This window comes from Melanostigma gelatinosum (assembly GCF_949748355.1).
Source record: "Melanostigma gelatinosum genome assembly, chromosome: 5".
Lineage (NCBI taxonomy): Eukaryota > Metazoa > Chordata > Actinopteri > Perciformes > Zoarcidae > Melanostigma > Melanostigma gelatinosum.
The window spans coordinates 660,611-686,874 of NC_136638.1; the positions used below are offsets into that span (position 1 = coordinate 660,611).

A 26,264-nucleotide genomic window follows, 5' to 3' on the forward strand; every position below is an offset into this window, starting at 1 on the left:
CACAGCAAGAGGCAAAATACACACGAAGCCCTGGCAAATTTGTGATTTTGGGCTGTACAAAAATAAATTTAACACGTTTTATTTCAGCAATGACGTGGCAAGCCGCCAAGTTACTCAACTGTCCAGCAGTCGTTTAGCATAACAATGTTTTTGATGAAAATTTCAAATCCTTTTAAATACATATATTTAAAACAAGAAATATTAGTGTGTACTTCAAAATATCTTTGGAAATGTTGATATGTCCCCATAGACTGAGTGCTGTTACAGACGCCTCATTCAGAAGAAAAACTTTGAGAATGTAAACATTGACGTGAAAGTAAACAATTTTATCTTCTCACGAAGTGAAGGCAGCTTAGATTCTCTTGATCACGCTAAAATAGAAACACAAACAAACAGCGGCCTGCGTAACAGGGCAGCTCGCCCTGTTACATTCCGATCAATGTTTAAGTCCCAGCTTTCCTTTGTGTCAGTAAGATCTGAAGCATCTGCAGCGTTTCTTGACCTTTTGTATTGGATACAAAACAATAATACAATAAATTGTCCTCAAAGGTGGAAATTTGTCTTCGGTTCCTCAGACAAGAATCAACAACGTATAAAGCAGATATGCAGTTACAAATCTATAGACAGACCATGTTTGTTTATAATGACATCATTTGTCTTTTCATGATCTGACATTTCACTCAATAACTTTTAATATGGATACATTTAAAGAGAGCTGGAGAGACGAACCACTTTTTTACATCATTTATCATCATTTCCATTCAGTCACGTGAGGCTGATCATTCCCGAGTGTCGAGTTTGATGAGTTGTATCATTTCAATTTCCCCCGAAACATTGAGCCTGATAAATGTATTCCAGTGTTCAAGAAAAAACATAATCATAATCTGGGTTATTTAACAATATCATCAGAAAGACGTCGCTTCACGTGACGCAACTGAGGAACGGACGTCTCATTTCTCTTAAAACATAATTCATTGTTACTTCTGTCCTCATAGGAAAAGATGCAAGTGAGGGAAATGGGGATGCAATTAGTAGCAATTCAGTAGCAACACCTATGTGTGAATGAGTATGTGTGTGGGTTAGGTAAACAATAAGAAAAAGAACACTCGCTACAAGCCGTATGGCAGCGGGAATTCCTCTGAAGTTAAGGGAATTTTCTTCTTTACTACCGGCAAATGTCGGTGTGAGACTAGTAAGCTAATTTGTCCTTCCTCTGAAGAATGTGTTTATTCCTTCTGCAAACAAGTTGTCCACAGCAGTGTGCATGCCGCTTCCCACTCGATTCTATACATCTGCCGGCCGTACGGAAGAACATTCCCTGAACTTCAGAGGAATTCCTGCTGCCATATGGAGGATTTACTTGAAGCTCTGTTATACTTTAAAGAGCAGCTTTCTGTGATTACTTGTGCATTGTGATAACAGATGGATATCGTGGCCTGTGCTCGAATTCATACCTTCACTGTTCAACAGTGTGGAATAGTACTTTGACTATTGACATTGTGAGTGAACACCAATTTTGAGTCAATTTATAATTTGGTTATTGGTCTCTGATCTCAGGGTGGTGCCCCGTTATTTGTTTATAATCTTATTGATATCAATAATTTTATTGATGTCAATAATTTAGTTTTTATACTTGCTGATAACTAAACATGCTCCTGCCAGATCCCAACATTTTGGTGCCCCGTGTGAGGCTACGTTAAACCAGCTTTGTTGCCGTATTTATGCCCAATAATCCAGAATTATACTAATTAATACCGTACTTTCCAGACTATAGAGCGCACCGGTGTATAGGCCGCACCAGCTGATTTTCAACAGAATAAAGAATTTGTACATAGATAAGCCGCACTGGTCTATAAGCCGCAAGTGTCCCCGTTGAACAGCAAGATGCTTTCAACAGTACTAAAGTTGTCTTCTTCTATGAACATCATAACATGTTGCTAGCTTCTAAGCTAATTTTAACATTACGGCCAATGGGGAAATGCTAACCGCGATTAGCATTAGCGAATATATAATATATCTTTGTACATCTTTTCATGCAGACATACTTTCATTACAGACTAAGGTCTCTCACGGCTACCAAACGAAAAGCAATGAGGCAATAACTGTTGTTGCTCATAGCTCTGAATAGCTGTTGTTGCCAAGCCAGTTAGCCGTAAATGCTATTCAGAGCTATGAGCAACGTCGACACGCTTGTTGGGATCTAAAGGAGCGTGTTTGGGTTATCAGCATTTAAGAAACTGAATTCTTGACATCAATAGAATTATTGATGTATGTAACAATTATTAATGATTATTAATAAAAACGGGGCACCACCCTGCGAACAGGGACCAATAACCAAACGATAAAACTAAGTCTCATAATTAGTAGTCACTCATAATGTCAATAGTCTGCGTATGACTATACATTCAGTGACAGTGAAGGGTTTTAAGTTCGAGCACAGGCTACTACATACAGTCTTATCAAATACATATGCACAAGTAATCACAGACGACTGCTCCTGAAAGTATAACAGAGTTTATTGAATCAAAATAATAAATGATCAAATCAATTAATATTGCAACCAACAAACGTTATCATACAATTTTATATGCCTAAACTAAAGAATGAATAAAATGGATGAGGGTGTATGTCTGTGTGTGTATGTGTATGTGTGTGTCTGTGGGTGAACAGGAAGGAGTCTTACAGCTACGCTAAAGACTACAAAGATGGCGGCGTCGAGTGACGCTGGCCAAAGGGGAGGGGCCTTAAGAACTACAGCTAAAAACTACAAAGATGGCGGAGTCGAGTGACGCGGACCAAAATGGCAGTTAGGCTGCTGTATGTAATTCACGTGTGCCTGGGCAGGACGTGATGTGAGGCGCTCGTTTGAACGAGGTTCCCCAGGGGTAGAGCTAGGAGCTGTGTGTGTGCGTGTTTCGTGAAAGGAGGAAAGAGAAAAAGGAGCGAGAACTCGAAGTGAATCACGCTTCGGCGTGCGATGTGGTAGGGAGCCTGCTTGCTGGTTCTATCATGCATAAATATACCGCTGTCGTCTTTGAACTGCCGGTAACTTATGCCGTGATAAACCACGCACCTCAGCTCACTCACCGAGTCGAGTTAATGAAAAGAGAACTTCCACACGGAGTGGAAGACAATGAATGAAAATAATCCCAAAGAAACAGTCATAGCAGTTACACGAATACAACGGAACTTCTCTCGTCCGTAATGATTGCGCAATATCTCGATATCACGCGACAGTAACTTAAAATACACAAAAACACGGGAATATCAACATATAAATGAATGGCCTGAATTAAACTTAAGTTAATTTAAGCTAAGCTATGCCCAAATGCCAAGAATCTTACTTGTAGATGCTTCGTTGCAACGTTGAAGGGTTCGTGAGCAAAGTTGTCCTTTTTCTTCGAGAGGAAGGGGGGGGGGGTGCTTCTCAGCGCGGCGTTGAGCTGGCGCTGTTTCGGTCTGTCGTGGCGCAGCTCGCTCTGGAGCAAACGCAGACGTGATCTGTCCTCGCGGCAGGGAGGGTGATCTAACTTCGGCTGACGGCGTGGTCCGTGCGTCTTACCGGGAATCGTCGGTGAAGGAGGGAGGCGTTGTCGTCTTTCCTTCGCCGGAATGTGTGCACCAAAAGAAAAAGGAGCAAAAAGCGCTGAACTGATCGCTGAAGCAGATTCGTTATCGCGGGCTGTTTCATCCAGCGAAACGGCTTGTCAGGGTTTGAGTAGGGTTGAAGGGCCGTTGCTTCCTCGTGGCCTCCGTCGTGCTGGAGGGGGGGGAGGAGAGGCCGATGTGTCTTCATGCGTCCAGGACGAAGGTCCGGGCGAAGAGAGAGAGTTGTGTGCTCCCTGTCTCAACCGAGGTCGACGGGAAAAAGCATAGAAGTGTGAACTAAAAACAGTTTTATAGAACAGTGACTGAACCACAGGGGTCCTGGGTTCGCCTGGCCTTCGGCCAATGAGATTGGACCATAGGTTTTTGGGGGGAGGGGGAATTCACACCTGAGTGTGAGATTTCACCCAGAGGAGGCTTGTTCTCATCAAACTACAAGTCAGGATGAGACCTTTGCTTGAAAAAGCGAAGGCCAGATTCTCTTTGTCCACAGCACATGTTTAAGCCATAGGCCAGAGCCCAACACGCTGCATGAGGAGAATTGACTGGAGTGGCATGGTCTTGCAGTACACCTTAATAGCTGTTCTGCAGCTGGTCAAGCTCTGTTTGAGCGACCAGGGCTTCTTGTTGCAGGATGATTTTTCCCTGCTGTGCAACGTGGTAGCTTTGCTGCAACTCTGTAAGTTCTCTTTGGGTGAGCAGAGCTTTTTGTTGCAGCTGTTCAGTCTGCCTCTGATTTTCTACAGCTTGCAACTGAGTTTTTCGGTGATAAAGGAGTATTTCTCCAAGGACGTCTGGAACAGTACGTTGTGGCTTCCCGGTTGGGTGATTTACATAAGCCACTAACTCCTTATTTTCTCATTGCATGAGATAGCATTATAGCTATCAAGACTATCTCTATCCTCTAAGGTGAGATTGAGGAGACCAGCAACCGCATCTTGTAGAGCAGGGTTGTCTGACTCCTGGGGTGATTCAGCTCCTGCCCAGTGGTTCTTGGTTAGTCATTTTACTTCCTAGTAAACGGCAACACTCAGTGGCTCTAATTCCTTGATGTGATCAACAAAACTGTACAAATCAGGATGAGACCTTTGCTTGAAACAGTGAAGGCCTGATTGTCTTTGTCCACAGCACATGTTTAAGCCACATGGTCAGAGTCAGACCCCAACATCCCCCCTTTGTTCTGAAGAGCGAGATGTTGGCTTCGGTCTTTAGAGCAAACCAAGGGCTGGCATGTGCATCCATGTGGTGGGGAAACCTGAAGAGGTGAGACAGTCCAAGTGTTCCTGAGACCAAAAGCAGTGGTTAAAACAGGCAGTGTTCATTGTTCATAGAGTTCAAGGTTCATAGTGGTCAAGTTCATGGTGTTCAAGTTCAGAGTTCATTGGCATCTGGGCAGATGACTAAGGTGGCATCTGGGCAGATGACTTTAACTACTTCTACCTACATCTACTATCATACACAATTCAAATCATAGGTGAGCAAAACATTATTCCCAAATAATTCAATCGCTATTATGATGTTGTGATAATCTAGCATTGCGGCACAGTGTCAAAGAAAGTAACAACCCAAATAAACAAAACAAAACACAAAAGAGAGAGAAGGAAAGAATAGAAAGACAAGAAGCAGGTGAGGGGCAAACAGTGGTTACTGGTTCAACTCCTAGACAGGACTGGAGTCCGTCGGCGGAGCAGTCGTAGGTTGGCTACGTGGTGTTACGAATAGGAGGGAATCCAGTTTAGTCTGTCGCTTCTGGATCTATTAGTACATGATATGTGCGTCTACCTCTCTCTAATCGGTAGATTTAGAGCGAGTCCTGTGTCTAAGTTTTGGAATCTATCGATATTGGAGTTGCGTTGCCAAGACTATAGGCCAGAGGTACCTGTGAGGGTTGCATAACAGTAGTGGTAGCAGATTTACAGATTTCATTAGCACGGCTAGTGTGACTAGCTAGGCTGGTCTTTCGCTGCTCCCGCTGTTGACAGCTGAGCCTTCTCGGATGAGGTCCTGGGTTAAATCTGACTGCTACGGCAGAGGTTATGTCCTCTTTGGTTACTTCTGGTAGAGTCTATAAAGCATGCAAAGGGTTCTCTATGAGAGTGGAGCATCAGTTTACAGTTGCAATGATTTGTCAGGTCATGCAACTGTTCTGGTTGAAGTAGGCTGTGTTAGCGGTTAGTGCATGTCTACAGGGTGAGTTGAAGCATGCAGTTAAACGTCAGTAGTCAATAGTAAGCTGCCATTCTGCCGGTTGGTTTCGGCACTGGCGAGATTAGAGTGTACTTCCTGTGAAGTGCATCTCTCTAAGTTTCTGTTGTCAGAGAGCCCACCCCCCTCGCGCTGTTCAAGTGGCGAGGGCAGATATCCCACGTTACCGCCAGCACTCAGGGAAACGTCGCGAACAGTTTCACTCTGGAGTGTGTCATGGCGGGCTGGTGATATCTCCCTCCCCCCACCCTCCTAATTAGAGATGGAGACAGGTCCGGCGCACAGGTCAAGTTCAGTTACCTACGGCACTGGCGACTTGACAGGCCCGGGTGATGACTCGGCTGAAAGAAGGCGGTGGTTTCGTTGAACAAGCTGGAGGTGGCTCATGCTGACAGAGCAGGAGAAGAAGGCTTAGTTGACCAAAGGTTTTACGAGCTAGGGTGCTCGAAAGGGTGCTCGAAGGGCCTCTAAGGTTGTGGTACCCTAGAGGTGTATGCGAAAAGGTGGGGGAACACATGAGGCTCGTTTCTGACCCGGAGTCGGGTAGAGCAAGAGTGTTATGACCCCCCAGTAGGACTGAAGAATATGTATAGATTTATACATAACGGGCATTGCCTTTGCGAACAAGGTCGCCCAAGAAGGTTGAAGAACGAGGTGCGAAAATGGGAGTGGTCGTTTCCGGAAGTGTGCTGAGTTCTCTTCCCCCCCCCTACCACGTCGACTTGGCAGCAGGGGGAAAGGTCACTTGGCTGAGTCAGGTGGGCTGCGAGTCAGCGTTACCTGATGTGTTGCCCTTGAGGGCGTCTTTCACCCCCCTGGTTCCGTTGGTCTTTCGACCGCCAGGGTCGTCTGTTCCTCGGGGGTGACCAGGGCTCGCTAGGCCAAGTCCTCTCGTCGTCTTCCGACGCTAGGTCGGGGTCGCTCGACTGTTGGATGCCTAAGACTATGGCGGTGTCTTCGTACCGATTTGTCGGCCGTCCGCGTGTCTTCCATGCAAGTTGCGCATATTTCCTAATCTCTGGCATGGTGAGGTTACTCGTTCTGCAGTGCATAGTAACAGCGTATCTCACGTTGTCGTGGAGATTGTGCAAGAATAGCGACTTGAAGGCATGGTCTTCTTCTAGACCTGGGGCGTTACGTCCTTGGAAGTACGCAGATCTCAAGCGCCTGAAGTAGTCTCTCGGAGACTCTAGCCTTTCCTGGGAAATGGCAAAGGCGCCGAGGGTGGCAGAAGCTGGGTCGGTGTACAGGGAGTACTCCTCCCTAAGGGCGTGACAAAGGGATGAATAGCGGTCGCGGATGCTCGGCTGGAGCGTTTCAATGAAAGCGTGGACGCTTCGCGCTGTGGTTTTCCACACTAGCTTTAGCTTTTCGCGCGATGAGGGGCGCAATAGGTCGAGGAGGCAGCGATCGATCTCCCTTAGGTAGTCATCGATGCTCGAGTCGTGATTATCGGGATTAAAGCGCTCTACGTCTTTTACCAGAGACTCAATCTGTCGAGTACGCAGGCCTCCAAGGTTGATGGGGCCTGGGCCGTCCGAGTCGTCTGAGTCTCCATACTCATGATGGTGGTAACGATGATCATCCTCCCTCCCTGAGGGGGATGGGGTCAGTTCTTGTCGCGCTCGTGAACTGCGTGGAGGATCTCGTTCGCCTGAGGTGGTTTTGAAGCCACCTGGGCCGACTAGGACCTGGTGTTGGTCCTCTCTCCTCCTGGTTGGGGATGTCGCTTTCAAGAAATGCAAGGTGGTTCGGGTCTCGGGGAATGAGGGAGCCGAGACCAAGAAATGACTGGGCTGAAAGGCTCGGTAGGGGGTAGCAGTACCTACCGGGGTTGCTGGAACACCTTGAAGCGCTTTCAGTTTGTCATCACTCTCTGATGCTTTAGAGAGTTCTAGGTTGACCTCTCTGAGGTCACTGCGCAGGCTACTATTTTCTGACTGTAGGGCTCTACAGTCACGTGACAACTCCTGAACCTCTGTTCGGAGTGTCCAGATCTCGCGTTGCTGCTCGTCGCTCTGTGCCCGGGTTCGGGCAGCTTGCAGCTGCATTTTCTGATGGTAGATGAGCAGTATTTCGCCGATTACGTCCTGAATCAGGCGCTCTCTGTTACCTGCTGGGTTATTTACATAAGCCACCAGCTGCTCTAATTGCTCGTCGCATAGGACAGCAGTGTATTTTGCAAAGTACTCTCTTTCCTTTGCTGTGAGTCCGAGGACATCAGCCACCGCATCTCGTAATGCGGTGTCTTCTGGAGCTACAGCTCCAGGAATGGGGGATTTCTCGTTGCTCATTCTCTCTAATGAGCACGACTCCCAATGGTTGTTAATTCCCTAGTGTTAGAACGGAAACTGTTCGTGTTTACGGTTCTCAGTGAAATGTCTAGTTCTGTAACTTAGGATTTCTACTGTTAGATGTTTATTACTGTTAGTGTTACGGTTCATGCAGGCGCACAGTGAAATGTCTAGCTCTGTGACTTACGTTTCTACTGTTGCTGCTCTGAGGTATCACTACTGCTTTGCAGCCAGAGGTGCGAAAATGCTAATGTGGTTTAGCACTTTGGGCCTGTGACAGCTGTGTGTAACTTCTTTGGAGGGATTTAAGAAAACAAGCAAGGTATTACAAATTAAACGATCAAATCTACTACACAGCTGGCTGTTAGTTTAAGAAATTAAACGAATAATTAAACCTGGAAACGAAATAAAATTTCGAGAAGGGAATTAAAGATTAAGATTAAAAATCTGGATTTAAAATCAAAAATTTAATTACAATAAGACAAGATTTTGAAGATCAAAGCCTACCTATTTTGGGAAATAAATTTCAGGAAATTGGATCATTCAAAAGAAGAAAAAAATAATCTTTCGAAAAAAATATTTTTTTGGAAAATTAATTATTCAAAAATAATTATGGATTAATGTGCATATATACTGTAACAAAACTGGAATAACGTACCCTCACACGGGGCACCATTATGTTGGGATCTAAAGGAGCGTGTTTGGGTTATCAGCATTTAAGAAACTGAATTCTTGACATCAATAGAATTATTGATGTATGTAACAATTATTAATGATTATTAATAAAAACGGGGCACCACCCTGCGAACAGGGACCAATAACCAAACGATAAAACTAAGTCTCATAATTAGTAGTCACTCATAATGTCAATAGTCTGCGTATGACTATACATTCAGTGACAGTGAAGGGTTTTAAGTTCGAGCACAGGCTACTACATACAGTCTTATCAAATACATATGCACAAGTAATCACAGACGACTGCTCCTGAAAGTATAACAGAGTTTATTGAATCAAAATAATAAATGATCAAATCAATTAATATTGCAACCAACAAACGTTATCATACAATTTTATATGCCTAAACTAAAGAATGAATAAAATGGATGAGGGTGTATGTCTGTGTGTGTATGTGTATGTGTGTGTCTGTGGGTGAACAGGAAGGAGTCTTACAGCTACGCTAAAGACTACAAAGATGGCGGCGTCGAGTGACGCTGGCCAAAGGGGAGGGGCCTTAAGAACTACAGCTAAAAACTACAAAGATGGCGGAGTCGAGTGACGCGGACCAAAATGGCAGTTAGGCTGCTGTATGTAATTCACGTGTGCCTGGGCAGGACGTGATGTGAGGCGCTCGTTTGAACGAGGTTCCCCAGGGGTAGAGCTAGGAGCTGTGTGTGTGCGTGTTTCGTGAAAGGAGGAAAGAGAAAAAGGAGCGAGAACTCGAAGTGAATCACGCTTCGGCGTGCGATGTGGTAGGGAGCCTGCTTGCTGGTTCTATCATGCATAAATATACCGCTGTCGTCTTTGAACTGCCGGTAACTTATGCCGTGATAAACCACGCACCTCAGCTCACTCACCGAGTCGAGTTAATGAAAAGAGAACTTCCACACGGAGTGGAAGACAATGAATGAAAATAATCCCAAAGAAACAGTCATAGCAGTTACACGAATACAACGGAACTTCTCTGGTCCGTAATGATTGCGCAATATCTCGATATCACGCGACAGTAACTTAAAATACACAAAAACACGGGAATATCAACATATAAATGAATGGCCTGAATTAAACTTAAGTTAATTTAAGCTAAGCTATGCCCAAATGCCAAGAATCTTACTTGTAGATGCTTCGTTGCAACGTTGAAGGGTTCGTGAGCAAAGTTGTCCTTTTTCTTCGAGAGGAAGGGGGGGGGGGGTGCTTCTCAGCGCGGCGTTGAGCTGGCGCTGTTTCGGTCTGTCGTGGCGCAGCTCGCTCTGGAGCAAACGCAGACGTGATCTGTCCTCGCGGCAGGGAGGGTGATCTAACTTCGGCTGACGGCGTGGTCCGTGCGTCTTACCGGGAATCGTCGGTGAAGGAGGGAGGCGTTGTCGTCTTTCCTTCGCCGGAATGTGTGCACCAAAAGAAAAAGGAGCAAAAAGCGCTGAACTGATCGCTGAAGCAGATTCGTTATCGCGGGCTGTTTCATCCAGCGAAACGGCTTGTCAGGGTTTGAGTAGGGTTGAAGGGCCGTCGCTTCCTCGTGGCCTCCGTCGTGCTGGAGGGGGGGGAGGAGAGGCCGATGTGTCTTCATGCGTCCAGGACGAAGGTCCGGGCGAAGAGAGAGAGTTGTGTGCTCCCTGTCTCAACCGAGGTCGACGGGAAAAAGCATAGAAGTGTGAACTAAAAACAGTTTTATAGAACAGTGACTGAACCACAGGGGTCCTGGGTTCGCCTGGCCTTCGGCCAATGAGATTGGACCATAGGTTTTTGGGGGGAGGGGGAATTCACACCTGAGTGTGAGATTTCACCCAGAGGAGGCTTGTTCTCATCAAACTACAAGTCAGGATGAGACCTTTGCTTGAAAAAGCGAAGGCCAGATTCTCTTTGTCCACAGCACATGTTTAAGCCATAGGCCAGAGCCCAACACGCTGCATGAGGAGAATTGACTGGAGTGGCATGGTCTTGCAGTACACCTTAATAGCTGTTCTGCAGCTGGTCAAGCTCTGTTTGAGCGACCAGGGCTTCTTGTTGCAGGATGATTTTTCCCTGCTGTGCAACGTGGTAGCTTTGCTGCAACTCTGTAAGTTCTCTTTGGGTGAGCAGAGCTTTTTGTTGCAGCTGTTCAGTCTGCCTCTGATTTTCTACAGCTTGCAACTGAGTTTTTCGGTGATAAAGGAGTATTTCTCCAAGGACGTCTGGAACAGTACGTTGTGGCTTCCCGGTTGGGTGATTTACATAAGCCACTAACTCCTTATTTTCTCATTGCATGAGATAGCATTATAGCTATCAAGACTATCTCTATCCTCTAAGGTGAGATTGAGGAGACCAGCAACCGCATCTTGTAGAGCAGGGTTGTCTGACTCCTGGGGTGATTCAGCTCCTGCCCAGTGGTTCTTGGTTAGTCATTTTACTTCCTAGTAAACGGCAACACTCAGTGGCTCTAATTCCTTGATGTGATCAACAAAACTGTTAGTGTTAACAGTTAATACTGGTGCACAGTGTAGCGCTTCGGTCTGTATCTTACAACCTCAACTGTTGTGTTTAGACAACAATTAAGTCTACTAACCACTAACACACTGAAGCAACTCTCTTCCCACAGCTGAATGTTTATTTTGGTAATTAAATGAAAAAATTTAATTATCCAAAAAATATTTTCAAAAGAAAATGTATCGGACTACAAGCCGCTACTTTTTACCCCATGCTTTGAGGCGTCGGCTTATAGTCCGGTGCGCTTTATATATGGATTTTTCCGTAGCTTTTCTCCGCCACAACAACAACCGCAACTTCCAGTTCCGGTCTAACAGCAGCAAGCCAGTTAGCCGTAAATGCTATTCAGAGCTATGAGCAGAGAAGATCAGCTTTTTCTCAAGTCTGCCAGTGGATCCTAACAGCTCGGAACAGTGTGACAGAATCCACCTTCACCAACGGGTTCTGAAAGTCTGGGATAGTACGAGATTAAGGGGACAGCGTAATGAGGACGACAACGCAAGCTCAGGGGCGGATTTGCCCCGGTTCATGATGTGGTGTGTTCAAGGACTCAAATGCAGACTCGTTTTTTCCAGTTTTTTTTTTTTTTTCCAGGTCTACAAAACTTGTTCTACAAAACTTGTTCAAGAGTTTTTTTTGTGTGCGTGTTTTTGAGTGAGAGAAAAATGTTTTGTATGATCTTAGTTCATGTATAATTGTGTTTACAATGGCTGGTATGATGATGTTGCGCGGACTTTTTTTTCGGACTTTTATTTTAATATGTCTGGACTATTTCCGGTGATCATATCATAAGATCATATCTGGAATATATCTAGAAGATTTGCCACAATTGTGGCCAACAATCGACGAACTATGATCGCTGTATGGCGCCGTCTCACCACGGAGCATATGGGGGATGAATACATAACACACCTGTATTCGCACTGGGCGGAGCCGATCGCACGCGGCGGATGAATGCATGCTCGTGATTTGACCCCAGACGGATAAAAGCGTGTCCAGCCACTGAGTTTCATTCATTCCACGCATCTCGCCTCGCTCGCCATGGAGAAAACCGGTACACGAAGAAATGCATATGATGCTGCTTTTAAGTTAAAAGCGATCCGCCTGGCTGTCGAAGAAGGAAATAGAGCTTCTGCACATTCGCTCGGCGTCAATGATTTGATGGTGAGACGCTGGAGACGCCAGGCCGAAGAACTGAGCTGCTGCAAAAAGATGACAAAAGCCTTCAGAGGCAGGAAAAGCAGGTGGCCTGATATTGAAAACACTCTTGAGGATTGGGTGAACACACAGAGAGCAGACGGTCGAGGTGTTTCCACCGTGCAAATCAGACTGAAGGCTAAAGCCCTCGCCACCGAAAAGAACATTGGAGATTTCAGAGGTGGACCGTCTTGGTGTTTCAGATTCATGCAACGAAAGGGCCTGTCGATTAGAACACGGACAAGCGCTGGTCAGCAACTCCATTGGACCAGACGACATCATAAATATGGACGAAGTACCTTTGACGTTTGACCTCCCTCTCACTAGGACTGTTAACAGAAAGGGTGAGTCTTCCATCACGCTCAAAACAACTGGCCATGAGAGAACGCATTTCATGTGTTCAGCGACCATCAGGACTATCTAACATTCATACACTGTGGGCTATATATATATATATATATGGCTATATATATATATATATATATATATATATATATAGCTATATATATATAGCTATATATATATATATATAGCCAATGAGGAAGTGCCTTAACCTTCCATTCTGTCCATGGGCCACCAGGGGGCAACTCTTCTGTTTGTAAAAAGAAGTCTGGTTGTATAGAAGTCTGTGAGAAAATGACTCTACTTCTCTCTTGATTTCTTACCTCAGTAAACATTGTAAACATGAGTTTATGGTCTCAATCTCTAGTTTCAAGTCTTCTTCAACACAGCATGATGTTCATTTGGTAAATGATGGTCCATTTCGAGTCAATAGACCATAAAGTGGAGTATGATTTAGGGCCTGGCTACTTTGAGATTGACAGGTCACTACCGCTACAAGAGCCATATACAGCGTCTCTACCTCACTCCTCCGCCGTCCGAACATGGTCATTTAGCTCACTTTAGCTCACTGGTTGCTAAAAACCAAGATGCCGAACTCGAGGCTGCAATCCACAAACCAATGGGTGACGTCACTGAGACTGTGTCCACTTTCTTTCATTTTTACTGAACATTTATAAATCATTATGTATTATGTACAATTTTCCTTTTAAATTCATGGCCTGGTTATTCCTAGTAATGTAGTAAAATGACAATCATTTAAATGATCTCTCTTTTAATTTTCCATTTGGACTTTTATTTTTTTTTGGATAAATGAATAAAAGTAGCGAGATGAATGTGTCCAAATGAAATGGAGTTACAACTGTGCTGTCCTCTCTACTGTAGGTACGTGCTTCGGAGCGGAAATATAGAGACGAGTGGAGATAAATTCCACAACACCACAGTGGAAGTGCTGCCCAGCAATGTGAGTAACCTGTGTGTGTGTGCGTGCGTGCGTGCGTGCGTGCGTGCGTGCGTGCGTGCGTGCGCGCGCGCGAGTTGGTTCCATTACTGCCATCGAGCAGGTCTTGGCTTTCATCTCAGGTGTTGATGCCTGGCAAGGCAACACAAAACACCCACAACAACAATGTGTGTGTGTGTGTGTGTGAGAGAGAGAACTGACACTTCTGTCACACTAAAGGGGAAAAGTGGGCATGCCGTGGGTGACCTTTGAGTAAAGTTGAGTTGGAAGATAAAAGGGAACCCTGTTCCACCAGATGAGTCCAGGTCCAGAGGCATCACATTGCAGGTGAAACACCAACTGACCAAACAGTGCACCACTTCTGACATGAAGAAGGATCATGAAGTAACTGGATCAAGTACATTACAAACTAGATCGTTGAGGTTCTATTGAGGTATCGCTTTTCTCTTTTCTGCATTTTAGATTCATACTCTTGATTCATACTCTTGAAAATATGAGAGAGAGAGAGAGAGAGAGAGAGAGAGAGAGAGAGAGAGAGAGAGAGAGAGAGAGAGAGAACCTGGTGTTAGAGGCAGACTGATTAAGAAACATTACAGTGATGTTGAACAAAACCACCTTTGAACAAATTAGCAGGAGTCTGAGTGCCAAAATATGGATACCGTGAGAAAGATAAGACTCTGCCAAATGCCGTAATGTGTTTTTTATATTTGTGGTGTTAAAAATGTGAGCTCCAGAGCAATAGACAAAACTGGTACAGTCTGCTTTCTTTGAGAATTTAGCGGTGAGTTTGAGTTTGGTTGGTTTGAGTTCATGTCGCTCTGTGGCTCTTTGAGCCAAATGTGTAAGTCCATTGGATTCCATAGACACTTTACTGCAACCAGCACAACAAGCGATTTGTTTGGAAAAATCACAGAATATTTTCCTGCTTTTCCTGTCTTTTTGCCAGTTGGTGCAAATCTAACTTTGGTTGTCATTCGTGGGCAGTACCTACAAGTCGGCTCTTGTCGCTGCCATTGACCTTGTCGGATCTTGTGCCTTTGCACACCGAGTCTGATGATACCAGTTTGATCCTTTTTTCTCAAGTCTCACTGAATGTGTAGTGGTAGCCTCTATTTTGTAAGGTCCTGTCCACCTTGGTTCAGTCCATTTTCTTTTGATGACTTTTAACCAAACCCAATCTCCTTCTTTCACGGGTTCTGTCGGGGGAGCCCGATCCTTGGCTTGCCTCTGCTGATTCTGCGCCTATTGAGAGAGGGAAGCTACCAATATTGTTGGTGCATCATAGTATACTTTACCCTCTATACTTGATAGTTCTACAGGCTCTGTCAGAGGGCCACTGGATGCCGGTCCTGGCATCCTCTTTCCTGTTACTAGTTCATGGGGAGAAAAACCCGTACTACTCTTTATTGATGATCTAATGCTCACGAGCACATGTGGCAGGGCCTCCACCCATTTGAGGCCGGTTTCTCTGCAGGCTTTTGCCATCTTGTCCTTGAGAGTTCTGTTTGCTCTCTCAACCTTCCCCTGAGACTGCGGGTGATACACTGAACCGTAAGAGTGCGTTATGTTTAACACAGCCTCTACCTTTTTTAGGTCCTTGCTTGAAAAATATGTACTATTATCCGATCTTATCCTCATAGGGAGTCCATGCCTAGGGATATGTTGATTTATTAAATACTTTATTACTGATGCGGCATCCTCTTTTTTTAGTGGGGACTGCCTCCACCCACTTTGAGAAAGAGTCGACTATTACCAACATGTACATGTAACCCCCAACTCGTTGTCCTGGTCCCATGTCCGTATAATCGATCATTATTTCTTGCCATGGCGCTGTAGGAACTGGAAAGCTGCCCATGGTTGGTTTCACTGTTGGTTTGGCATTATGTTCATTACATATTTTGCACTCAGTAACATACTGCTCTACCATTGCTTTTAGATAGGGATGCCACCAATGTAGTTCCTTTTTCTTTCCACTGACTGCTCATAAGCACCTGCTTCTTTCTGCAAGGTGATTATGTCGTTTTTATTCAAATGTGTCTGATCTGGTTGGTCTGATACAACCATTTGATAGGGAGCTTTGTAGCGTCCCTCTTTTTTAGCTGCTTCATCAGCTGCATTGTTACTGCTGTGGTGTCCTTTACATTTTATTACTGCGACTTTTGTGGGTATTGTAGCGGCGGTCCGTCGGTGTCGTTCATTATTAAGCCACAAATGAGCTGCAGACACATTGACTTCATTTCCTTACGAATGACAGGAGATCGTTTAACTCTTTTCATTTTGTCTTTATTTTACGCAACAAAGCGTGAACTAAATACACAAATAATATATTCTGTCACACGGTAGAAAAACGATATGCTCCCGTGTCTAATGCAGCTCTTCGGGTTTTGCACCGGCTGTCATTAAATCAAGAAAAAAGAGTGTCAATCATGAACATAAATGCTTTTCAATATGTTTTACACATCTTTAGTTCCTGCACAATGAGCATAATTCAGAAATGAAATGGTTAATAAGCCCAAAATTCGAAATGAACGAATGTATACACTTCTGGCTCTTACAAAGGGTAACTGGAGTGCTGCTGACAGTTCCATAATCGTGCTTTGATGTTTAATTGGTGTTCCAGTTGCTGTCACAAAACCCTGTGGTGTCTGCTGGACTACTGCGAAGGAGGCAATAAGTCCCTTTATGTCATGTCTACAGCAACAGCCGTCACTAAATAGAATTGGGTCAGTTTCGTCATCTGAGAACGGATGGCTCTGCAAGTCATTTCTCAGTTTCACATCTTGTTCTGTGGCCTCTGTGCAGCAGTGGGCCGGCAGAGGATTCATTTGATCTGCGGTCATGGAATGTGCGGTTGTGTGAGTTATTTTTCAACTCGCCCTTGTCTCAGGCTTGACAGTGTGAACGCACTGGATGTTACAAAAGCCATAACGCCATACTCAGTCGAAATGACAAGTGGATGGCTCATGACTATGTGAGCAGTCAGGCCTAGGAAAGAGAGCATGTATTTTACTGTGGTAGGTTTTGAATGGTGCAGGATTGATGTTTTATGAGCACTAGAGAGGCCAGAAGAGTTTTGAGCAACTATGAAGGCAACAACCGGTCTGCAGAGTTGAACCTTAGTTTAGCTTACTTTAAACCCGCAGGCAGCCAATCGTGCGAGCACCTGGTGGCTTGCACTCATGCATGTCTCTGCTGATGGAGCAACAATCAGTAAGTCGTCCACATATTGGATTAACAATACGTCGTCAGGAAGTTCAAGAGTTGACAAGTCATGTTTCAAATGTTGGTTCAACAGTCCCAGCGAGAGAACCGAGCCTTGTGGCAGTCTGGTGCATGTGTACTGCTGTCCCTGGAAAGTGAACTCAAAAACCTCTTGTAAGGCTGGGGCAAGTGGAAGACAGAAAAACACATTTGCGAGGTCAACGACAGTGAAATGTTAGTCTATACATGAATACGCGCATGACGGAATGCTGCGTCATTAGCGGACAATGCATGTCGTCAAAATCAACACGCATTCCACCGCACACTGAAGAGCACGGGCCATTCAAATATTATTCACATCAGAGGGAACCATATCATAAAAACGACACCATAGACACATTAACACGCTAGAAGCTAGAAGCTCTGACACGTCAAAGAATACGCCCAACATGTCAAACTAAAGATCTGATTGGTTGAAGACTATGACGATCAACAATATCGTCCCATTAGCAAGCATTAGTAAGCTGTCATATTACTAATCTATCAAACTAATACAGGCTGGTCATGTCTTCTCTGACAAAATAGTTAATTGAAATATCAACACTGCAAGCCATGGCATTGATTCCTTGTGACAGCTTAAAGTAAGTTAGTTAGCTACTTATTAATGTCTAATAGGAATGTTAACGCGTGGGGTGCCAGTGTATTCCTTCAACATCATGGATGCAGTAACCTTCAACACAGTGGCTGTATCCCTTTGTCAGGATTATTTTGGAGATCTTTGCAGACTTATCTGCACACATTTGGTTGTTTAAACACTTAGCTTGGGTGCACAGGTCATTGATTTGGACCATCAAAGCTAGCTGGTGAGCTAAAGGTTAGCTGTCTGGCTAGTTTTCTCCTTTTGCGTTCCCCCCGTTACCTGACTGAGTTTGAAAATACCGTAATAATAAATTATTATCTCTTCTGTTGTGACTTGAGAGCCAGGTCGGGACCACGTCATTGAGTTTGCACGTAAATCGTGTCATTTGAATCGGCCCATAGTTTCGGTCAATTGAAACAACAGTTGTCAGTCCATATTAAAGATGATTTCACGACATCAGACAAATGCAAAGTGACGAACATGCTAAAGCAATAAAACCAGTATACACTATTGTGGCACCAAGAAAGCTCATTCAGTTAGCTGTGGTCATGTTGTTGCTCATCTTTCTGAATACCCACTGTAAACCAACTGATTATCAGTTTGTATTGGGGAAGACACGTCTAGTTGCCTTCTGCAGAGAAACATTCAGTCAGTATACTGAGTGTGTTTTTACAAAGAAATGTAAAGTGTTACATCTGGATTCATGTTGATATGGTTCTTTTGGCTCATACGTTTATGTGGTAACCTGCCTGACATTTGTTGTCTTTTATTCCTTCAGGCATCATCACAACACAGACTTGGGACTGGTTTGTCTTCTTCCTACAAAGAATCTGACAAGGGCTTCATCATTATTGGTAAAATACAACAACTAAATTCATCATCCGATAAATCATCCCTGGGTGTCACACATGCATGTATGTCACCAACATACATTCAGCACACACTGAAGCACCACTTCAGCAGATAAATGGGACTTGAATTATTGAATCGACTAATTAGAAGTTGTGAGGCTTGTTTGATCACAAAGGAAAGTGTCCATTATTGCACAACCCAGTTGTTAAAGAAAGCAGATAAAGCCTGCAGTGACAGCATGACTGGTGAAATATAACCTGACTAAAACCCATTCATAATACAGTTGTTGGGATCTAAAGGAGCGTGTTTGGGTTATCAGCATTTAAGAAACTGAATTCTTGACATCAATAGAATTATTGATGTATGTAACAATTATTAATCATTATTAATATAAACGGGGCACCACCCTGCGAACAGGGACCAATAACCAAACGATAAAACTAAGTCTCATAATTAGTAGTCACTCATAATGTCAATAGTCTGCGTATGACTATACATTCAGTGACAGTGAAGGTTTTAAGTTCGAGCACAGGCTACTACATACAGTCTTATCAAATACATATGCACAAGTAATCACAGACGACTGCTCCTGAAAGTATAACAGAGTTTATTAAATCAAAATAATAAATGATCAGATCAATTACTATTGCAACCAACAAACGTTATCATACAATTTTATATGCCTAAACTAAAGAATGAATAAAATGGATGCGAGTGTATGTCTGTGTGTGTATGTGTGTGTGTGGGTCTGTGGGTGAACAGGAAGGAGTCTTACAGCTAGAGACTACAAAGATGGCGGCGTCGAGTGACGCTGGCCAAAGGGGAGGGGCCTTAAGAACTACAGCTAGAAACTACAAAGATGGCGGAGTCGAGTGATCCGGACAAAATGGCAGTTAGGCTGCGGTATGTAATCACGTGTGCCTGGGCAGCACGTGTGTTGTGAGGCGCTCGTTTGAACGAGGTTCCCCAGGGGTAGAGCTAGGAGCTGTGTGTGCGTGTTACGTGAGAGGAGGAAAGAGAAAAAAGGTGGGGGCTCATGAATCAGACTTCTGCGCGCGGTCCGCGTTGTAGTGAGCCTGAGTTGGCTGGCTCTATCACGCATAAATATACCGCTGTCGTCTTTGAACTGCCGGTAACATATGCCGTGATAAGCCACGCACCTCAGCTCACTCACAGAGTTGATTTAATGAGGAAAGAATACTACACGAAGTGTAATAAAACAAATGAAAGAAATCAAATGAATCCCAAGCAAACAGTCATAGTTGATACACACATATAGCGGAACTTCTCTGTTCCGTAATGATTGCGCAATATCTCGATATCACGCGACAGTAACTTAAGCACACAAAAACACGGGAATATCAACATATAAATGAATGGCCTGAATTAAACTTAAGTTGATTTAAGCTAAGCTATGCCCAAATGCCAAGAACCTTACTTGTCGATGCTTCGTTGCAACGTTGAAGTGTTCGTGAGCAAAGTAGTCCGTCTTCCTCGTCGGGAAGGGGGACAGGGGGAAGCTGCTTGCAGCGCGGCTTTGCAGCGGGCGCTGTGTGTCGCACGGCGTTTGCTGGTGCGGCTTCGGTCCGTCGTGGCGTGGCTCTGGAGCAAACGCAGGTCCGATCTGTACTCGCTGCAGGGAGGACAGTTTAACTTCGGCTGAGACGACGTGGTCCGTAGGTCTCCCGGTAATCATCGGTCAGGAGAGGAGCGAGGCTTCGTCGGCTCCTCTGTGCCGGTTTGTGCACAAAATAAAAAGAAGCAGAAAGCACTGAACGAATGCTGATGCAGATTCGTTATCGCGGGCTGTTTCGTCCAGCGAAATGGCTCGTGACCTGTCAGGGTTTGATGAGGGTTCGAGGGGCTCCCTCGTGGGGGGAAAGCTGGTTCTTCTGTGGCCTGGACGGGGGTGTCCGAGCGAAGAGAGCGTGGTGTGCTCCCTGTTCGACGGAGGTCGACGGGAAAAAGCTTTGAGTTGGGGGAAGCAGATAGTTTTATAGAACAGGGGTCGAACCACAGGGGTCCTCGGGTCTCTTGGCTCTCGGCCAATGAGATTGCCGCGGTTACCATGGTTATTTGGGGGGGGGGGGAATTCACACCCGAGTGTGAAATCCCTTTGCTCTTATCAACTACAAATCAGGATGAGACCTTTGCTTGAAACAGTGAAGGCCTGATTGTCTTTGTCCACAGCACATGTTTAAGCCACATGGTCAGAGTCAGACCCCAACATCCCCCCTTTGTTCTGAAGAGCGAGGTGTTGGCTTCGGTCTTTAGAGCAAACCAAGGGCTGGCATGTGCATCCATGTGGTGGGGAAACCTGAAGAGGTGAGACAGTCCAAGTGTTCCTGAGACCAAAAGCAGTGGTTAAAACAGACAGTGTTCATTGTTCATAGAGTTCAAGGTCCATAGTGGTCAAGTTCATGGTGTTCAAGTTCAGAGTTCATTGGCATCTGGGCAGATGACTAAGGTGGCATCTGGGCAGATGACTCTAACTACTTCTACCTACATCTACTATCATACACAATTCAAATCATAGGTGAGCAAAACATTATTCCCAAATAATTCAATCGCTATTATGATGTTGTGATATTCTAGCATTGTGGCATAGTGTCAAAGAAAGTAACAACCCAAATAAAACAAAACACAAAACACAAAAGAGAGAGAAGGAAAGAATAGAAAGACAAGAAGCAGGTGAGGGGCAAACAGTGGTTACTGGTTCAACTCCTAGACAGGACTGGAGTCCGTCGGCGGAGCAGTCATAGGTTGGCTACGTGGTGTTATGAATAGGAGGGAATCCAGTTAGTCTGTCGCTTCTGGATCTATTGGTACATGATATGTGCGTCTATCTCTCTCTCTAATCGGTAGATTTAGAGCGAGTCCTGTGTCTAAGTTTTAGAATCTATCGATATTGGAGTTGCGTTGCCAAGACTATAGGCCAGAGGTACCTGTGAGGGTTGCATAACAGTAGTGGTAGCAGATTTACAGATTTCGTTAGCACGGCTAGTGTGACTAGCTAGGCTGGTCTTTCGCTGCTCCAGCTGTTGACAGCTGAGCCTTCTCGGATGAGGTCCTGGGTTAAATCTGACTGCTACGGCAGAGGTTATGTCTTCTCTGGTTACTTCTGGTAGAGTCTATAAAGCATGCAAAGGGTTGTTCATGAGAGTGGAGCATCAGTTTACAGTCGCAATGAACGTTTCAGGTCATGCAACTGTTCTGGTTGAAGTAGGCTGTGTTAGCGGTTAGTGCATGTCTACAGGGTGAGTTGAAGCATGCAGTTAAACGTCAGTAGTCAATAGTAAGCTGCCATTCTGCCGGTTGGTTTCGGCACTGGCGAGATTAGAGTGTACTTCCTGTGAAGTGCATCTCTCTAAGTTTCTGTTGTCAGAGATCCCACCCCCCTCGCGCTGTTTGAGTGGCGAGGGCAGATATCCCACGTTACCGTCAGCACTCAGGGAAACGTCGCGAACAGTTTCACTCTGGAGTGTGTCATGACGGGCTGGTGATATCTCCCTCCCCCCACCCTCCTAATTAGAGATGGAGACAGGTCCGGCGCACAGGTCAAGTTCAGTTACCTACGGCACTGGCGACTTGACAGGCCCGGGCGATGACTCGGCTGAAAGAAGGCGGTGGCTTCGTTGAACAAGCTGGAGGTGGCTCATGCTGACAGAGCAGGAGAAGAAGGCTTAGTTGACGAAAGATCTTACGAGCTACTCGAAAGGGTGCTCGAAGGGCCTCTAAGGTTGTGGCACCCTAGAGGTGTATGCGAAAAGGTGGGGGAACACATGAGGCTCGTTTCTGACCCGGAGTCGGGTAGAGCAAGAGTGTTATGACCCCCCCAGTAGGACTGAAGAATATGTATAGATTTATACATAACGGGCATTGCCTTTGCGAACAAGGTCGCCCAAGAAGGTTGAAGAACGAGGTGCGAAATGGGAGTGGTTGTTTCCGGAAGTGTGCTGAGTTCTCTTCCCCCCCCCTACCACGTCGACTTGGCAGCAGGGGGAAAGGTCACTTGGCTTAGTCAGGTGAGCTGCGAGTCAGCGTTACCTGATGTGTTGCCCTTGAGGGCGTCTTTCACCCGCCTGGTTCCGTTGGTCTTTCGACCGCCAGGGTTGTTTGTTCCTCGGGGGTGACCAGGGCTCGCTAGGCCAAGTCCTCTCGTCGTCTTCCGACGCTAGGTCGGAGTCGCTCGACTGTTGGATGCCTAAGACTATGGCGGTGTCTTCGTACCGATTTGTCGGCCGTCCGCGTGTCTTCCATGCAAGTTGCGCATATTTCCTAATCTCTGGCATGGTGAGGTTACTCGTTCTGCAGTGCATCGTAACAGCGTATCTCACGTTGTCGTGGAGATTGTGCAAGAATAGCGACTTGAAGGCATGGTCTTCTAGACCTGGGGCGTTACGTCCTTGGAAGTACGCAGATCTCAAGCGCCTGAAGTAGTCTCTCGGAGACTCTAGCCTTTCCTGGGAAATGGCAAAGGCGCAGAGGGTGGCAGAAGCTGGGTCGTTGTACAAGGAGTACTCCTCCCTAAGGGCGTGACAAAGGGATGAATAGCAGTCGCGGATGCTCGGCTGGAGCGTTTCCACGAAAGCGTGGACGCTTCGCGCAGTGGTTTTCCACACTAGCTTTAGCTTTTCGCGCGATGAGGGGCGCAATAGGTCGAGGAGGCAGTGATCGATCTCCCTAAGGTAGTCATCGATGCTCGAGTCGTGATTATCGGGATTAAAGCGCTCTACGTCTTTTACCAGAGACTCAATCTGTCGAGTACGCAGGCCTCCAAGGTTGATGGGGCCTGGGCCGTCCGAGTCGTCTGAGTCTCCATACTCGCGATGGTGGTAACGACTATCATCCTCCCTCCCTGAGGGGGATGGGGTCAGTTCTTGTCGCGTGCGTGAACTGCGTGGAGGATTGCGTTCGCCTGAGGTGGTTTTGAAGCAACCTGGGCCGACTAGGACCTGGTGTTGGTCCTCTCTCCTCCTGGTTGGGGATGTCGCTTTCAAGAAATGCAAGGTGGTTCGGGTCTCGGGGAATGAGGGAGCCGAGACCAAGAAATGACTGGGCTGAAAGGCTCGGTAGGGGGTAGCAGTACCTACCGGGGTTGCTGGAACACCTTGAAGCGCTTTCAGTTTGTCATCACTCTCTGATGCTTTAGAGAGTTCTAGGTTGACCTCTCTGAGGTCCCTGCGCAGGCTACTATTTTCTGACTGTAGGGCTCTACAGTCACGTGACAACTCCTGAACCTCTGTTCGGAGTGTCCAGATCTCGCGTTGCTGCTCGTCGCTCTGTGCCCGGGTTCGGGCAGCTTGCAGCTGCATTTTCTGATGGTAGGTGAGCAGTATTTCGCCGATTACGTTCTGAATCAGGCGCTCTCTGTTACCTGCTGGGATATTTACATAAGCCACCAGCTGCTCTAATTGCTCGTCGCATAGGACAGCAGTGTATTTTGCAAAGTACTCTCTTTCCTTTGCTGTGAGTCCGAGGACATCAGCCACCGCATCTCGTAATGCGGTGTCTTCTGGAGCTACAGCTCCAGGAATGGGGGATTTCTCGTTGCTCATTCTCTCTAATGAGTGCGACTCCCAATGGTTGTTAATTCCCTAGTGTTAGAACGGAAACTGTTAGTGTTTACGGTTCTCAGTGAAATGTCTAGTTCTGTAACTTAGGATTTCTACTGTTAGGTGTTAATTACTGTTAGTGTTACGGTTCATGCAGGCGCACAGTGAAATGTCTAGCTCTGTGACTTACGTTTCTACTGTTGCTGCTCTGAGGTATCACTACTGCTTTGCAGCCAGAGGTGCGAAAATGCTAATGTGGTTTAGCACTTTGGGCCTGTGACAGCTGTGTGTAACTTCTTTGGAGGGATTTAAGAAAACAAGCAAGGTATTACAAATAAACGATCAAATCTACTACACAGCTGGCTGTTAGTTTAAGAAATGAAACGAATCATTAAACCTGGAAGGGAAACGAAATAAAATTTCGAGAAGGGAATTAAAGATTAAGATTAAAAATCAAAATTTAAAATCAAAAATTTAATTACAATAAGACAAGATTTTGAAGATCAAAGCCTAGCTATTTTGGGAAATAAGTTTCAGGAATTTGGATCATTCAAAAGAGGGAAAAAAAATAATTTTTCGAAAAACAAATATGTTTTTGGAAAATTAATTATTCAAAAATAATTATGGATTAATGTGCATATATACTGTAACAAAACTGGAATAACGTACCCTCACACGGGGCACCATTATGTTGGGATCTAAAGGAGCGTGTTTGGGTTATCAGCATTTAAGAAACTGAATTCTTGACATCAATAGAATTATTGATGTATGTAACAATTATTAATCATTATTAATATAAACGGGGCACCACCCTGCGAACAGGGACCAATAACCAAACGATAAAACTAAGTCTCATAATTAGTAGTCACTCATAATGTCAATAGTCTGCGTATGACTATACATTCAGTGACAGTGAAGGTTTTAAGTTCGAGCACAGGCTACTACATACAGTCTTATCAAATACATATGCACAAGTAATCACAGACGACTGCTCCTGAAAGTATAACAGAGTTTATTAAATCAAAATAATAAATGATCAGATCAATTACTATTGCAACCAACAAACGTTATCATACAATTTTATATGCCTAAACTAAAGAATGAATAAAATGGATGCGAGTGTATGTCTGTGTGTGTATGTGTGTGTGTGGGTCTGTCGGTGAACAGGAAGGAGTCTTACAGCTAGAGACTACAAAGATGGCGGCGTCGAGTGACGCTGGCCAAAGGGGAGGGGCCTTAAGAACTACAGCTAGAAACTACAAAGATGGCGGAGTCGAGTGATCCGGACAAAATGGCAGTTAGGCTGCGGTATGTAATCACGTGTGCCTGGGCAGCACGTGTGTTGTGAGGCGCTCGTTTGAACGAGGTTCCCCAGGGGTAGAGCTAGGAGCTGTGTGTGCGTGTTACGTGAGAGGAGGAAAGAGAAAAAAGGTGGGGGCTCATGAATCAGACTTCTGCGCGCGGTCCGCGTTGTAGTGAGCCTGAGTTGGCTGGCTCTATCACGCATAAATATACCGCTGTCGTCTTTGAACTGCCGGTAACATATGCCGTGATAAGCCACGCACCTCAGCTCACTCACAGAGTTGATTTAATGAGGAAAGAATACTACACGAAGTGTAATAAAACAAATGAAAGAAATCAAATGAATCCCAAGCAAACAGTCATAGTTGATACACACATATAGCGGAACTTCTCTGTTCCGTAATGATTGCGCAATATCTCGATATCACGCGACAGTAACTTAAGCACACAAAAACACGGGAATATCAACATATAAATGAATGGCCTGAATTAAACTTAAGTTGATTTAAGCTAAGCTATGCCCAAATGCCAAGAACCTTACTTGTCGATGCTTCGTTGCAACGTTGAAGTGTTCGTGAGCAAAGTAGTCCGTCTTCCTCGTCGGGAAGGGGGACAGGGGGAAGCTGCTTGCAGCGCGGCTTTGCAGCGGGCGCTGTGTGTCGCACGGCGTTTGCTGGTGCGGCTTCGGTCCGTCGTGGCGTGGCTCTGGAGCAAACGCAGGTCCGATCTGTACTCGCTGCAGGGAGGACAGTTTAACTTCGGCTGAGACGACGTGGTCCGTAGGTCTCCCGGTAATCATCGGTCAGGAGAGGAGCGAGGCTGAACGAATGCTGATGCAGATTCGTTATCGCGGGCTGTTTCGTCCAGCGAAATGGCTCGTGACCTGTCAGGGTTTGATGAGGGTTCGAGGGGCTCCCTCGTGGGGGGAAAGC

General features: G+C 45.5%; 1 protein-coding gene across 1 annotated transcript in view; it reads left to right on the forward strand.

The window, feature by feature from the left end:
* LOC306777575 (alpha-1,3-mannosyl-glycoprotein 4-beta-N-acetylglucosaminyltransferase B) overlaps positions 1–26,264 on the forward strand; it is a gene marked incomplete at both ends in the record, with an annotated part of 79,995 nt that overhangs the window by 38,869 nt on the left and 14,862 nt on the right. Inside the window, 2 exons of the mRNA XM_079268738.1 lie at positions 13,707–13,785; positions 18,402–18,477. Coding sequence (XP_079124864.1) covers positions 13,707–13,785; positions 18,402–18,477 — 155 coding nt within the window. The remainder of the gene's footprint in view (positions 1–13,706; positions 13,786–18,401; positions 18,478–26,264) is intronic.